The sequence below is a fragment of the Hyperolius riggenbachi genome, chromosome 6 (genome assembly GCF_040937935.1).
Source record: "Hyperolius riggenbachi isolate aHypRig1 chromosome 6, aHypRig1.pri, whole genome shotgun sequence".
NCBI lineage: Eukaryota > Metazoa > Chordata > Amphibia > Anura > Hyperoliidae > Hyperolius > Hyperolius riggenbachi.
In genome coordinates, this window is record NC_090651.1 from 139102002 (window position 1) to 139118497 (window position 16496).

The following is a 16496-nucleotide window of genomic DNA, read 5'->3' on the forward strand; positions in this document are numbered from 1 at the left end:
GGAGGAGGGAAACAATAGGCTTGGGTATCAGTCGGTTATTGTGGTCAATGAAGATCCTATGTGCATGCTAGATTTTCAGCTGAGACCATCCTGAATGGTCAGTGTCATTCTAGAGTATGTATCTAGCTTTAGAGAAAAAGCAAGGTGTGCTGGAAGAGAACAGCTGTCCTTCATTCAGCCTTTGCAGGAGGTCTCCAGTCTAACATAGAGAAGGAGAGATGGGTACTTTAAGTCTGGAAGGGATAGGGACTCAAACCCTTTGGAGACATTGAAGGGCTAAGTCTGTACAGACATGATGCTAGCCTGTAGGCTACCATTGGGTTCTATTGCAATCGAAGGGGAGGAGGGCTGACAGAGCGGCATGAGGTACATCCCGTAGTAGCCAAGATAAGTAGGGAGAAGAATGCTGTTGTCCAGCGCTCTATTGAGTCGATCCACTAGGTTGATTGCTAGCTGAAGCGTATGTGTGTGTGTCTGTGGGGGGGGGGGGGGGGACCATTGGTGGGCGCTGTATACATGCTAGATGTTTGGCACAGATTGTTATCGGCCATCTTGGCCGAGTTCCATCTAGCGCAAGTTTGAGGCTTTAAGCTGCATGGGCAAATCATATTTTTGGTCGCTGTAATATATGGAAAGATCATAGCTACCACTGGTGATGCGGTTGGTGATTCATCATTATCACTAACAACTGACCTACGCTGTTTTTCTACTGTCGTTGCTGCACCTCGTGCTCCTTCTCCATAGAATGCAACAAGCTTCATGTCAGTTTTCAGAATGTGTAAACATAGTGGTCAACAATTATTGAAAGTGTGTAAGTTCCTTTACAGATTGGGATGCAGTCACCCACTACAGGGCCACTTTATTGCAGACTGCAATGAAATCTAGTCTGACCTAGAAGGCAAAATGTGTTCTTTTCTAAAATAAGTTTACTTCTATTGCATCAAGAAAGCAGCCATAGATATGGGAATAACCATTTAATCAAAGGTATGTAGGAGTATAGTTCCAGAACATCATTTCCCTAAATCCCTGCCTGTATCCATGAACATGGACATACGGTAATTAAGCAGTGATACAGTGAAATGGGTTAGGAATATGAGACATCTGCTGTGCTTCCCAGAAGAGCTATCATTTTTAAAAAATGCTTGTAAGTTACCACATAGCAGCTACTACATTTATACATCACAACAGACTTGGCCCTTAGCAACCCCTACTGTTACCTAAAGATAAAACATACTTTTTTTTCAGTTCCCAAGACTATTTTTTGCCTAATTTAGTATTCAGGGTGGGACTTCACACACACCCATGATGTGCTTCAAGGCTTGATGAGCTTGTGGTATGCATTTTTCAAAAATGCTTTCACTGAACTGTATGTACAAATAGGCAAGTACTGTATGTTTTGATGCACAATTTAAAACCTGGTAGCAGATCCAACGGAAATATCTTCGAATGATCAGTCACTATTATGGCTGCTGCTATGAGAAATAAACATGTCAATGCCAGACCCTTATTCAGGTCATTGGGGGGAGCTGCAGCGAGGAGCACTTCTACTGTTTTCTCGTGAAACAGCCAACTGGCAATAGAGAAATATTAAAAACAGCCATTTCTCTGTAAATGATTGGATTTTTTTATGGAGCTTTCTTTCAAACCTCCTTTAGACTATTTTTACATAGACGGCAGAACAGCGAGCTTGCTGGGTAGTCCAACCTTCGGTCAGCCATCAAGCAAACACAATTTAATGTAGCTGAATGGCAGCACTTGTAACCCCATAAGTGTGAGCATGTGTCACGTGGTGTGGTGACCCAGCAGCAGTAATCGCCTCATGTCACATCTAAGTGTGACTGCAGTTGTGCTCTGATGCACCTCCCTGAGAAGGACATCTCTCCGCTGTCCATGCTGAGCGCTTTCCCCAGTTTAGGCACAGAATAAAAAAAGGAGAAAAAACAACAACACATCTAACATAAAGCCTCGTTCACATCACCTATGGACAAGGAAGTCTCTGGATTCTATAGAGCCTTTCCTGACCTCTCTTGCATACCCTTGTTCCAGCATTCTCCCCCGTTGTGTGTATTCAACCAAAATGTTTATCCCAATAAAAAATGAGATCGGCGTGTTGCTAAAGACAGGTACATTACAGTTGCATGTTACTACACAAGGCAAGAACAGTGTAAAGGTTAGCTGGATTTTTTCAAAAATTATGGGTCAAATAGTTTGGGGGCTGCACAATAAGTACTAAATGGCTACAGCTATGGGACCAGGACAGTAGACTCCACCCTGAAAAAAGGACACACGTTCCTTCTCTCAACCCAAATGAAGTTGTCAGCTTATTTACCTTTAGCTCAAAACACAAAGACAATGCATAGGTATCATTACAGCAAGTTCATGGTGTATATGTTATGGCCAGATCCCGAAGCTGGCCAGCCAATATGCAAAATGTAACCAATGCATGAAGCACTTACTTCTTTCAAACTTTGGCCAGCCAGAATGTGACCTGACAAGTGCTGGCCGGCTAAGTCCAGAAGTAAGGCTTTCGTGCAGCACATCAGCAGAGGATCAAACAGCTTCAGCACTTGGCTCCTCCCCTTGCCTTCCCTCCCCCTTTCTCCTTATACAAAGCATGCCATCCCTGTGCTCTCTCCCTCCCTACTGAGTGTGTGTGTGTGAGCGTGTGATGTCTCTGGAAACACCACATGCACACGGCAGGGAGGAAAGAACACGTCGCTTTATATTTCTTCCGTGAATGCAAAGTAGCGCATATTCGCACAATGTCAAAAACGTTTATATATTGTAATGATCCGCTCAGCTGCCTGCGCAGGCAGGCAGCTTTTTGACCACTGTTCAGGTCTGCATTCTGCAGGTCTCTGGAAGAGAGACCTTTTGTCAGTTTTGCAGCTTGCTGCTGCTGAGGAATTTGCATACGTTTGTCATGCAAATTGCCTAGCCACATCCTTTGTAGGCTTGCTCTATATATACCATGTGATTCCACAGTACGTCGCTGGTCATAAGGGTTTGTCCTGTGAAACACTCCTGGAGTGTCAGCCTTGCTTGTTGTTTGAAGATTAGCTTAGAGTATTCCTGGGACTGCACTAGGCATCCTTGCTAGAGCAGTCAGGATTGTATTATTTGTATTGCCTGTTCTGTCTGTCTGTGGGGTACTAACCAGAGCAGCGGTTGTTGCTGGTGGCCCCTTCTGTTCATCTGTCTGTTGTACTTCGATCGCACTTGCTCTGGCGGAAAGAGCAGTGGATTCAGCTCACTCTGTTGCTATACTTGGATCGCACTTGCTCTGGCGGAAAGAGCAGTGGATCGTATCTCTCACTTATTCCGGTTTTCGTGTATCTGTCTTGTCTGATGCGAACGCTTGCTGGAGGCTCGGTGAGGTAACCGTTAAGCAAGCGCTCGCGTCCTCTGTTCCATGTTTGTCTGTCGGTGGTTAGTTAGGCATGCTTGTCTCTGTTGTGCTTAACACGCGGAGACCGCGCTGTAAACGCGTTCGCTGTTGCGAATGAGTGCGGTGTTTGCATTTAGTTAGCGTTTGTTATTTTCCTTATCTTCTCATTGTATGATTTGCTGTGCCTTTGCTACTCTCGTGCTCTGCCTTGCTGTAGCCTTGTGTCACCTCTGGCAGTCGCCTCTCTCGCGATTGCGTTCCTACTTCATATCTGCTTTTGTGTGTGCACCGTCGCGGGTTGGCGACTAGATTGGGGCACATACATACATTCTATCCCTGTGCTCATTCTCTTTCACAATCGCTTCTCTTGCGATTGTGTTCTCACTTGGTTTCCTCTGTTGTGTGTCCGCCGTCGCAGGTTGGCGGCTAGATTGGTGGACATACATACATTCCTCATCTGTGCTTATTCGGTCTTGTGTCGCTGTTAGCAACCGCCATCTCTGGCGATTGCCTTCTCACCTTATCTTCCTGGTTGTGTGTTCATCGTCGCAGGGTGGCGACTAGATTGGTGGACACACATACCCTCTGTCGCTTTGATCTCTCTCTTTCAGGGCTATCTTGCCCTGCGTTTCTTCCCTTCGTGCAATTCCTGTCTGGCGTCTGTGGCAGGGCAGAGGAGCTGTTCCTCTGCACTCCACAGCTCCACCTGCCGACAGGAATTTCCCTCTACAGGTGCATTGCACCTTTTGCTGGGTTCCCTTAAAATTATACGCTTGTGGAGGATTTCCGCAGTGTCAGCTCACGCCCTGTGCGCTGATCACGGAGAGAATTCCACAATCGTTACATATATGGACTTATCCAATCACAGCAATAATTAGCACAAAGTTGACGTTTCGGACTGTACTAATCCTTAATCATGGCTCATATTTCCTCCCTGCAGCAGCCGTAAGAGGAGGATCCAAGGAGCAGAGAGGAGCCGGAAGGGACTACAGATGCCACCGATGAAACGTGTAGCCTTTGTTCAGGACTTGGCTGGCCAGCTCTTGTCACTGCCCATTCTGGTCGGCCAAAGTCTGAAAAAGTGAAAAGCGATTTGCTTTGCGTATTGGTCGTAGTGGCCGGCCCGAACCCGAAGTGGGCAGACTTCGGTTTCTGGTTGTAATATATAAACTCTTCATTAAATCCTTAAAAATTATTTAAAAAATGAAAAATATATTAAATTCCATTTTGTTAAATAAAACCAATAACATTAACTGAAACCATGGCTACCTCCTGAGCCCTGGGACTTGGCATGAAATAGATAAAGGTTTCCGGATACCTTGTTTTATGCACAGTAAAGTAATGCAGAGTGTGATAAAAGTGCGGTCTAACGACTGTATTAACGGTGTGATAGTGTTCTAGGCTTTTGGAAATAAACACAGTTGGGGAAAAGGATAAGAATGCTCTTTACCACAGACTTGGAAGAGTTTGAAAAAATATAATTCTGTGCGTAATAGATAGTAAATGATAATGAAACAACAGTGCCTCCAGCTGGCCAGACCCCAAATTTTACAACACTAGGAATGCACCCAATGCGTGTAATGTGGTCATGCACTGGGCCACAAGATGAACATGAGACTTTGGAGACAGAGAGAGATTGTGACATTACAAAAACTACATTGATGAAAAACATGGCTGCTGCATAACATGCATGTAAAGAACATACTATAATTAGCGCTAAGTAGGAGCATCATTTTTAACGCTCTTTATGCAAAAGGGATGTGATAAGCTGTATAACAAACAATCAGATTAGTGTGATTCTAACCTTAACTGGAAAACCTAGCAGCAGAATGCTAGTTAATTTCTATGCCTAATGAAGATGTGCTTATTCCCAGATTATTACCTAGGAAATAGTTTAGACCCAACTAAACCTAAGCATTTGCCTGTTTTGGAAAGAGAGTGTCAGAAAGGCTTAGATTCATTGCAATATTATATGGCTATATGTAACTTTGTTTAGATGATGTTCCCTAACTTAGACAGCTAGGAAAACAGGAAGTGAGTGAAATTCTTTCAGCTACTAACCCAGACAGCAATAAAAACCGAGCAGAGGTTTTAACTTTGTTTTGCTTGGTTCTAGTACAATTTTCCCTTTTTAAAATGGAATATCAGCAAGTATTTGGATTCACATGCACGAGAAGGTACCCACATAATGCATCATAACATCAGTGGATGAATATGCAAATTATTCTGTTATGTCCTTGAAAAGCCAGGCATTAATCCATACTTCCCAACTCTCCCTCGGTTAAATACCGCAGTTGCTATTTAAGAATTATTTTTTTTTACGCATTCACTAAGAACGGTAATTTAAGTTACCTGGATGTCAGACAACTGATACACTCTTCCAGCTAGTCCTTTTCAAGTCGCTGCTTCTGTCCTTTGACAACATCACTCAAGTAAGAGGGATCTCCGGCATCCATTTAGATCTGTATGCCACCTCCAAGCCCTTCTGATTCTGTACTTGCTGGTGTGGGAGTTCTTGGGCTTTCCTTCTTTCTCAACACTTATCTTTGCTCCTTGGCATCTTGGAGAAGTCATTATTTGCACCCCTATCCTGTTCACATCTAAAAGGTTACAGGGAAAACCTTAATTATAAGATAGTGACTACTCTCTAGCTGCCTGCAATTTCTGATGGTACGACCCAGGGCTGTGGAGTCGGAGTCGTGGAGTCGGGCAATTTTGGGTGCCTGGAGTCGGAGTCGGGAAAAAATGCACCGACTCCGACTCCTAATGAATTTGTAACTGTAATTAAAATAGAAAATATGATAAAATGTTCTATTTCTCAGATAATAGTCATTAAAAATAATGTATATATACAGTAATAGCTGTGCTTAGTCCACAAAAATTAAATAAACCAATCAAAATTAGTTACTTGTGCTGCTTCAATAAAGCAGTCCCCGTATTTTTAAGGTCAGATATACATATCTGATTGTGACTGTATCAGTGGCGTACCTAGGGCATTTGACACCCGGTGCTGGGTATTATAAGACACCCCCCCCCCCCAAAAAAAAGTAAAGGGGCAAAAAATGGGTGGCGCTATAACAGCGCCGCGGCAAAAAATGGGCGTGGCCATGACCGGATGAGGGCGGAGCTAACTGTAATTTGACGTGAACCCGGGTGAGAGTGATATGGAGGCTGCCATATTTATTTCCTTTTAAACAATACTAGTTGCCCTGCTGATCTATTTGGCTGCAGTAGTGAACTGAATCACACCAGAAACAAGCATGCTTGTTCAGGGTCTGTGGTTGAAAGAATTAGAGGCAGAGGACCAGCATGGCAGCCAGGCAACTGGTATTGCTTAAAAGGAGATAAATATGGCAGCCTCAATATTATTCTCACCTCGGGTTCCCTTTAAAAGTGCAATGCAAAGACAGTGGACCCAAGTTTTGGTGACCCTTTCCCCAGAAAATTCACATAATTGTGCAGGTTTTCTGAAGAAAATACACGTAATGTGTGCAGATTTGCCCAGAGAATACGTTCAATCATGTCGGCAGATTTGCCCAGAAAATACATGCAATCATGTCTGCAGATTAGCCCAGAGAATACGTTCAATCATGTCGGCAGATTTGCCCAGAAAATACATGCAATCATGTCGGCAGATTTGCCCAGAAAATACATGCAATCATGTCTGCAGATTTGCCCAGAAAATACATGCAATCATGTCGGCAGATTTGCCCAGAAAATACATGCAATCATGTCGGCAGATTTGCCCAGAAAATACATGCAATCATGTCGGCAGATTTGCCCAGAAAATACATGCAATCATGTCTGCAGATTTGCCCAGAGAATACGTTCAATCATGTCGGCAGATTTGCCCAGAAAATACATGCAATCATGTCGGCAGATTTGCCCAGAAAATACATGCAATCATGTCGGCAGATTTGCCCAGAAAATACATGCAATCATGTCGGCAGATTTGCCCAGAAAATACATGCAATCATGTCGGCAGATTTGCCCAGAAAATACATGCAATCATGTCGGCAGATTTGCCCAGAAAATACATGCAATCATGTCGGCAGATTTGCCCAGAAAATACATGCAATCATGTAGCAGATATGACCAGAAAATACATGCAATCGTGTGGCAGACCTGTCCACAAAACACTTCAATCGTCAATAGTTGCCCCCAGTATAGCTAGTATAGTTGCCCCCTGTATAGCTAGTATATTTGCCCCCTGTATAGCTAGTATATTTGCCCCCTGTATAGCTGCCCCCAGTATAGCTAGTATAGCTGCCCCCAGTATAGCTAGTATATCTGCCCCCAGTATAGCTGCCCCCAGTATAGCTAGTATAGCTTCCCCCCAGTATAGCTAGTATAGCTGTCCCCAGTATAGCTGCCCCCAGTATAGCTAGTATAGCTGCCCCCCAGTATAGCTGCCCCCAGTATAGCTAGTATAGCTGCCCCCAGTATAGCTAGTATAGCTGCCCCCAGTATAGCTAGTATAGCTGCCCCCAGTATAGCTGCCCCCAGTATAGCTAGTATAGCTGCCCCCAGTATAGCTAGTTTAGTTGCCCCCAGTATAGCTAGTATAGCTGCCCCCAGTATAGCTGCCCCCCAGTATAGCTGCCCCCAGTATAGCTAGTTTAGCTGCCCCCAGTATAGCTAGTTTAGTTGCCCCCAGTATAGCTAGTATAGCTGCCCCCAGTATAGCTGCCCCCCAGTATAGCTAGTTTAGTTGCCCCCAGTATAGCTAGTTTAGTTGCCCCCAGTATAGCCAGTACAGTTGCCCCCAGAATAGCTAGTATAGCTGCCCCCAGAATAGCTAGTATAATTGCCCCCAGAATAGCTAGTATAATTGCCCCCAGTATAGCTAGTTTAGTTGCCCCCAGTGTGAGGAAAGCCTGGAAGGAGGGGTGGCGGGGAGGGGGGCCGGACCCCCCACCTCCCTCACCTGGGTCCCCTCCTTCTGGCGCTTCCCCCTCCTAATTAGCAGCAGCGGGCAGGAGTGGCGAAGAAGACTCACTCACCTGCTCCTGGCGATAGCGGCGGCGCATAGCGTCATCCTCACGCGACGCTGGTCTCCGACTTCTCTGTTGCTCACTGTGCTTCCGCCAATCAGGAAGCACAGTGAGCGGTGGAGAAGGCGGAGACCAGCGTCACGTGACGATGACGCTATTTGCCATCGCCTGGAACGCAGGAAGGAGGTAAGTCCTCTTGCCCGCTGCTGCCCGCTGCTGCCAATTAGGAGGGGGAAGCGCCAGAAGGAGGGGACCCAGGTGAGGGAGGTGGGGGGTCCGGCTCCCCTCCCCGCCGCTTTCCCCGCCACCCCTCCTTTCCGTGCTGCTTCCCCCTCCTGTCCTGCACATTACACAGGCCTCTGTGGGAGGCCTGATGACACCCCCTGGGGCGCCCGACACCCGGTGCGGGGCGCCCCCTGCCGCCCTATGGTAGGGACGCTACTGGACTGTATATATGATGTGTACACAGGAATCTCTTATATATACTAAATAACATCTATGCTGTAAGAATAAAGCCTGATGTGTAGCTGTGTCACTAATAGAGATGGTCAATGAGATGGAAATAATTCTGCACTGATGCTGATTTATGCAAATGTATGCACTCCCTTTGCTGATGAAATCAAATAATTTGATATGTTGTTAAAATTTGGTTTGGTGACTACAAATTAAAGGGTACCTGAGACGGATGAAAAGTAAAGTTTTATACATACCTGGGGCTTCTTCCAGCCCCCTTCAGGCTAATCAGTCCCTCGCTGTCCTCCACCACCCGGATCTTCTGCTATGAGTCCTGGTAATTCAGCCAGTCAGCGCTGTCCGGCCGCATGCCGCTCCCACAACCAGGAACATTCTGCACCTGCGCAATAGTGCTGCGCAGGTGTAGTACGCTCCCGGCGGCGTAGTGTGTGCATGCGCACTATGCCCGACTGGCTCAAGTACCTGGACTCATAGCAGAAGATCCAGGTGGCAGAGGAGGACAGCGAGGGACTGATTAGACTGAAGGGGGCTGGAGGAAGCCCCAGGTATGTATAAAACTTTAATTTCATCTGTCTCAGGTTTACTTTGTTACACAGTAGTACTATACTCTACATATGCACTCCCCACAGAGCTGCAGGGAATCCACTGAGAATGCTGTGCACATTGAACACAGAGGTGTTGTCTATCACCCATAAACCTTGTTCAGATTGTGCATGAAGAATGTGTAATAGAGGAAGAATCTCCTCATTCCCCTGCAGAGTACCTGCACATAATTCTTACATGTACCCACAGTTACATTGCCTAGGGCCTGATAGATGTTCTTTGTTCCGGTCTGTACCTTTTACAAGTACTCTTACCAAGGACTAGTTTTAGTCTAAAGGGAATACATATAGTAGTCTACATATCCTTCTCACTTCAGTTGTCTTGTAAAATTCCTAAGCGTTGGCAGTTAAGAGACGAAATTCATGTTACATACTTTTAATCAACAAAATTGTAATATGCAAATTAGAGGAGTCGGAGTCGATGAGTCGGAGTCGGTGGAATCCTAAACTGAGGAGTCGAAATCGGTGGATTTTTGGACCGACTCCACAGCCCTGGTACGACCATCAGTATATCGATACCAATACGGTGAGTATTTAGACAGGGTGGCTCGTCCAATTGGCTGGCTCCTTTGCCATTCAGTCTTACAAAATGGCTGTTTGTTACTGACAGCTCCAGGCTGGAGGTAAAATACTGAACATCTCACTTGTTTTACTGTATGCTCTATTGTTTGTAAATTGACATTTATTGACATATTTACCACAGTCTGTAATTTAATTCACTGGTCTAGAATTTTAGTTTTCCATGCAGTAACAGTCTTAGTTAACCATTTCTGCCGCTGCGACCTGAGCCTCACGTCCGCAGCCGCAGGGACGCGCTAGTCGCATCCCTGCAGTGTGGGGTGCTGTCTGCGCGATCATGCGGGCAGATGCTCGTGATCGCGATGTTGCCTGGAGCAGGGGGGATTGGCCAATCCGTACATGTCTGCCAAGAATGAACATTGTTTTAGTTTACTAACAGTGTTTACTGTTTTAGTTCAAAAACAGTGTTCATTCTGGAATAGAGCCTCCGCACTTCCTCCCACAGCCAATTTCCGCCACTTAGCCGATCGTTAGATTTATGAATAGGAACAAAGTTCCCATTCATTAATCTCCCCGCAGGCGACCGTGATCGCAGGCATCCATTGATGCCTGTGTCACTTTCCTAGTTACAATGTAGCAACACATTGCTTTCTATAGCACACTTATTGTATGCTACTAGGAAGTGTTCAGTGGGGAATTAAATGTTTTTAATATGTAGGTCAAGAGGGCATATTATTATTAAATGATGGGCTAAAAAATAGTAATGGATGTAAAATTGAAAAAATGCATCTTTATTTGCAAATAAAATATTGTCACCATACAATATACTAGGGATATAATTTTAACATTGTAATAACCGAGACAAATGGCCAAGTAACATGTATGGATTTTAATTATGGTAGCATGAATTATTTTAAAACTATAATGGCTGAAAACTGAGAAATAATGATTTTTAGCATAATGCACCACTCAAAGAAAGTACCGATAAAGTTATTGAGGAATGAAAGGGAGGAGCGCTGAAATGTGAAAATTCCTCTTGTACATAAGGTGAAAAATACCCACGGGCTAAAATGGTTGACATTTGACTACATGTTTGGTAAAATCAGCTGTTTTCTGCATTACCGAATGCGGTATTGCTTAGTGAATTGAAGCTTTCGTGTTTAAAATAAAATGTTTCCTTAATTGAAAATGCTTTTTACTTTTTGAACGCCACATACTTCTGCCACACTGAAGTATGTGACTTTTGATCATTTCCCACAATAATTAGATGGACAAGCATAATATTTTGAACATCTTTAATTAGGTTTGGTTAAAAAATGAAAAAAGGTTTTATAAAATATCAAGCACCACTGTAGATATATACACAGTACAAACTTTAGATGGAAAATTCTTGATTATCCTCTGCTGATCTTATGCTGGGCATACACGGCTCATTCTTCATATCAATCGAGCCGCTGATGGCTCGATTGATAATTCTCTGACAGGTCCGATTGCCCGCCGGATCGATTCCACGCTCGATACCGGCGGGCAGAACAATAGAAAAAACGAAGCGTTGATTAGTGCTGATTAGAAAGCGCCCACGGGGACGAGCGGGAATCGATCCGTGCGGACGAGTGGTCGAGCCGCTGGCTCGATACCGGCGCACTATCTAGCGGCTGGCTCGATACCAGCGCACTATCTAGCCGTGTATGCCCAGCATTAGAGAGACTCAGAGACGAACAACATAATAGATTTATACATACCTGGGGCTTCCTCCAGCCCCATCCGCATGGATCGCTCCCACGCTGCCATCCTCAGCCTTCTCAATCGCCGGTACCAGGTCCCGTCACTTTGGCCAGTCAACGCAAGCGGAGGGAGTCCGGCGGAAGTTACGGGACCCGGTACCGGGGATAGAGGCGGCGGAGTGGGAGCGTTCCATGCGGGTGGGGCTGGAGGAACCCCTAGGTATGTATAAATCTATTATGTTATTTGTCTCTGAGTCCCTTTAAGGCCACTGAAGGCTGCCTAGTTCATGAACCTCCAAGTAAAGAACCAGTGTTACACAGGAGCTCAGGGCCTACAGAGGATAACGTGTCATTACATCACTAGCTGGCGATGTAGCATTCTCCTTGTAGGGTCAGGATAGATGTGGAATAACAGGGCCTGCAGCAGTCACATTAATAACATTCTGAATTAAAAAAGTAAAAGCAGGGGCGTAACTACAAATCACGGAGCCCCCAGCAAAACTTTGACAGGACCCACCTAATGTTCACAACTCTTCCCTTGCCTCCCCTTGGTGACCCTCACAGCCTCGGTGCTGACCTTGCAAGGGTCATAAAACGAGTGTGACCATCATGATCTTCCCACCCATAACAAGTGTAGCCACAAAACCACCTGGAATATTGGAAGGAGGGAAGGTTAGTATTTGGGGCCCCTAAACCTCTGGGTCCCTCTGCAGTTGCAGGGTCTGCTACCCTGTAGTGACGCCCCTAAATAAAAGTATTTTACTTATCTAAGTATAAATTGTGAAAATTGTTTAAAGCAAACCTGCAGTGTCACAAAGTAAAAAAGTTAAATACTTACATAGGTAGAGGTAAGCCTCTGGATCCTCCAGAGACTTCCCGAGTCCTCCTCGACCCCACCACTGTTGGCCGGGACTCTCTTTTAGTTTGAGGCATCACTCCCTGCAGTGTACAAGCATGGCCTTACTGAGCTGGCGCTAGTAAAGCAACACCTGGGCAAGAGTACAGAGCAGGCGCAGTACAGCCACGCTCGTACACGGCGGGGAGAAAGGCCATGAGAACATATCCAACAAACTCTTGTCAGATATGTTCAGAGGGTCCATGTGCAGCAGCAGTGGGGGTCAAGGAGGAGATGGAAAGCCTCGGGACTATCCAGAGGCTTCCCTCTAACTAGGCAAGTATCTAACTTTATTACTTTGGAACACTACAGGTTCACTTCAAGTGTAAACATTTTTATTTTTCTTAAAACTTACCTCCTACAGATAAGAGACACATTTATATCCATTTTGAGTTGCATTTTTCCTATAGGGAGATGTTTATGTAAGGTATTTATCATGAAGCAGCCTAAATCCTTTTTGAGTCCTTTTTTAAAAAAGACAGTCTTGATCTTGGACACAACACAGTCTACTGTGTCTATATTTTTGATTTATGATTGGCATAATTTGGGAAACCAAAGTGTGAGATCATTATATTGGAATACGTCAGAGGCATCTTCCCATAGATTCCAACCAACATGTTGAGACAGTAAGATCTCTGCAGAAGGTGCTCTGCCCGATGCCACATCCCTGTGTAACCACTGCTGGTCTCTTTCTCCAAGTTCCTCATATCTATAGGTTTTACCAGCACACCGGCAGCTCTTCCAGTATAGTTTGCCACCATGAAGTTAACTGCAATATCATCACAGTTTTGTGTGCGATCAATCAGGTCGAGGACTGCAGCAGGCTGTTCCTGGAAGATTGTCAGGTAGTCTCTATGAAAAAAGGCAGCCCCAATAAGTATCATTGAGTACATATCGCCACGTCCGGAGCCGAGTGCTTGCAGTTCAAAGCTACCATAGCTGTAGATTCCAGAGGGTGAAACCGTGTGCTTTCTCGGTACAAAACCAACAATCTGACTGGGAAATTGCTAGAAGAAAAAAAGAGAATACCATAAGAATAGTGCGATTTTTAACATATTTTCGAGATAATTCAGATTGAAAGATCAAATTGTATTTAATAGCGAGTCAGGTAAAAGTGGCCCCGTGTGGCAAAGTATATTTGGGCACTGCCCTAGGCTGTAATGTGAATTACGGCTATAGCAATGCTCAGTGAGTAATTTGCGTGCCGGAAAAAGACGGAGCCCAAACTATGATAAAAGCAGCACAATGGCTGCCAGGGATAGCATCTTACTCCCACTGTACGGTGCCCTGGAGGGGGAACAGTAACTCACGCCGCCGAGAAATTTGTCACAGCAGGGTGAACCGTTTTTGGCTTCACCCTGCTCACAAATTTCCAAGCGCTCTTTCTACATGTATTCTTTAATAGATCCACAGCAATAACAACTCCAACTTGCAATCGTATCTAAACCAGTTGCGAGCATATAGTATCTATAATAAAAAATAATCTACCACTAGCAATACAATCTGAATAATTTGATCAGGCATATGATTGTTCACTATTGTTCCGTTAATAGGCAACTTAAACGTCCAAAAACGCAATCAGGTGAAACAATACCTTATAAAAACAAACAATGCTTTTCTCAGTGTGGGATTTTCCCAATATTCTACCAAAGTTAACAATGTAATCTAGTATTACAGAGTCCATGTAAAACAATGTGAGTCACATTCATTTTACGAAGTTCCTGAGTCTGTCTAATATCAATAAACAACGTACAGCTGACCTAAACTGTAAATTTCTATTCATAGATTTCATATAGTATACACCAGCAGTGTTCTTCTACCAAGAAATAGGATCATTTTTTATTTTACTAGTAGTAAAGAGCATCCACTGCGCTTTCACCCAGAGGCTGTGTCTCACAGGAGCAGTGTGGGACAGGGATATAACACATAAGCTATGCACATAGAGTCAGGGAGCACATGCACAGGGTGCATATAAGGAACATGCCATTTATGGCTCTACCCTCAAACTAATATGGCTTTCTCATCATGAAAAAGTAAGCATATTAGGTTTGTGTATTCAGTGGTTTCTTCCATGGCTTCTTTTAGCTAGGGGTCTTTAATAAGCATATTATCTTAATTTTTTCCAATACAGTTTAAGTCCGCCTTAAAGGGAAGATCCACGGAGTTGGTTAAAAAAATAAAAATACTAATCCACTTACTTGGGGCTTCCTCCAGCCCGTGGAAGGCAGGATGTGCCCTCGACGCCGCTCCGGAGGCTCCCGGTCTTCTCCGGTGGTTCACCCGACCTGGCCAGGCTGGCTTCCTGGTCGGGCTTCTCCTTGCGCTCCAACGTGCGTCTCACGCGGTCGCGGTGACGTCATCGGACATCCTACGGACTGTACTGCGCAGGCGCAGAACTACTGCGCCTGCCCAGTACAGTCTGGAGGACGTCCGATGACGTCAGCGCGACCGCGTGAGACGCACGCTGGAGCACACAAGAGCCCGACCTGGAAGCCGGCCTGGCCAGGTCGGGTGAGCCACCGGAAAAGACCGGGAGCCTCCGGAGCGGCGTCGAGGGCACGTCCTGCCTGCCATGGGCTGGAGGAAGCCCCAGGTAAGTGGATTAGTATTTTTATTTTTTTAACTAACTCCGTGAACCCTCCCTTAAAACAGTGTTTATTTAAAGTGAATATGAAGTTTTATAAAAAAAATAAAATAAAATAAAAGGCGGACCATAAATTTGCACATACAGTATATGACTAGTTGAAAGTTTTAAACAATTTGTCGTCTCATTCTAATCTGAAACGAAATCATAGATCAAATAAAATAACTGATGCATAAACGAAAATATATTCTAAACTTTTGCCTCATCGAAGTAGCCACGTTTGGTAGTTATACCGTATTTTTCTGACCATAAGATGCACTTTTTCTCCCACAAAAGTGGGGAGAAAAGGTGAATGTGTTTTAGGGTCCGAATGTGCCAAGTGCAGAGCACAGCTGAGGCCCTTACCTATCCAGCCAGCGCACTCCAAGTCCTCCTATCTCCTTCTCAGTCTTCAGCTGCTGTAATGAAAGAGGATTCTGCTGCTCTATACGCTCCGAGTCTTTACCGGTTTACTGCACCCTCTCACTGCGTGCAAACATCATGCATGGTCACTGGCACATTTGCGCAGTAAGGTCATGCTGTGAGAGGGCAGAAGGAAACCAGGGATTAGGACAGCCACTTTCCATCAACTGATTGGCTTAACAGCCGATGAACTGAAAGATTCACTTTAATTGAAACAGCAAATCACAGAAGTGTGTCATAGACAAGACACAGAACATTTATGTTGGGCTTTTGACACAGAACATTTATGTGCAATATATTCTCCTTCTCAAAGCACCAGAGCTGCAGCCACTAGAGCGCGCTCTATAGGCAGTGTAAGGGACTCTTGCCCAAGGTCTCCTCAATATGTGCTGGCTTACTGAACAGGAAGAGCAGAGATTTGAGCCCCGGTCTCCTGTGTCAGAGGCAGAACCCTAACCAGTACACTATCCAGCCACTGCTGTCATACACAAAATGGTGCAGAAGGTGAGTCGCTCAAGGGGTGGGATCCAAAAGCTTAAGTCTCAGCACCAGCGTGTGTATGATACGCTGCTGTGATTTGCTGTTCCAATTAATGTGAATGCTTTGACAGCACCCGGGTTTCATCTCCACTTTTGTTCTATGTGTCAATCTCAACAATTTACCCGTGAGCACGTCTGATCACACACAAGATGCTGTTGCTCAATAGTCGTTTGTAAAAGAAAATGGCTGTCTAAAGCATTATGTTGAAATATTAGATAGATTCAAGCTCATGATGGGTAAGATTGTTTTTAAAGAAGTTATAGTTATACTACAAATATTTCTTCAGTTTCTTTAAAAACTGTTGCTGTCACAGC

At 44.8% G+C, this 16496-nt stretch overlaps 1 protein-coding gene across 3 annotated transcripts in view; it reads right to left on the reverse strand.

The window, feature by feature from the left end:
* EXTL2 (exostosin like glycosyltransferase 2) overlaps nt 1-16496 on the reverse strand; it is an 88344-nt gene that overhangs the window by 35684 nt on the left and 36164 nt on the right. For 2 of the 3 annotated variants that reach the window (XM_068239999.1, XM_068240000.1), the window contains exon 5: nt 11258-13603. In XM_068239999.1, the coding sequence (XP_068096100.1) occupies nt 13112-13603 (492 nt within the window). In that variant the 3' untranslated portion in view covers nt 11258-13111. Of the gene's footprint in view, nt 1-5740; nt 5989-11257; nt 13604-16496 lie in introns of those variants that run through there. The other variant, XR_011022058.1, reaches the window with a different exon arrangement.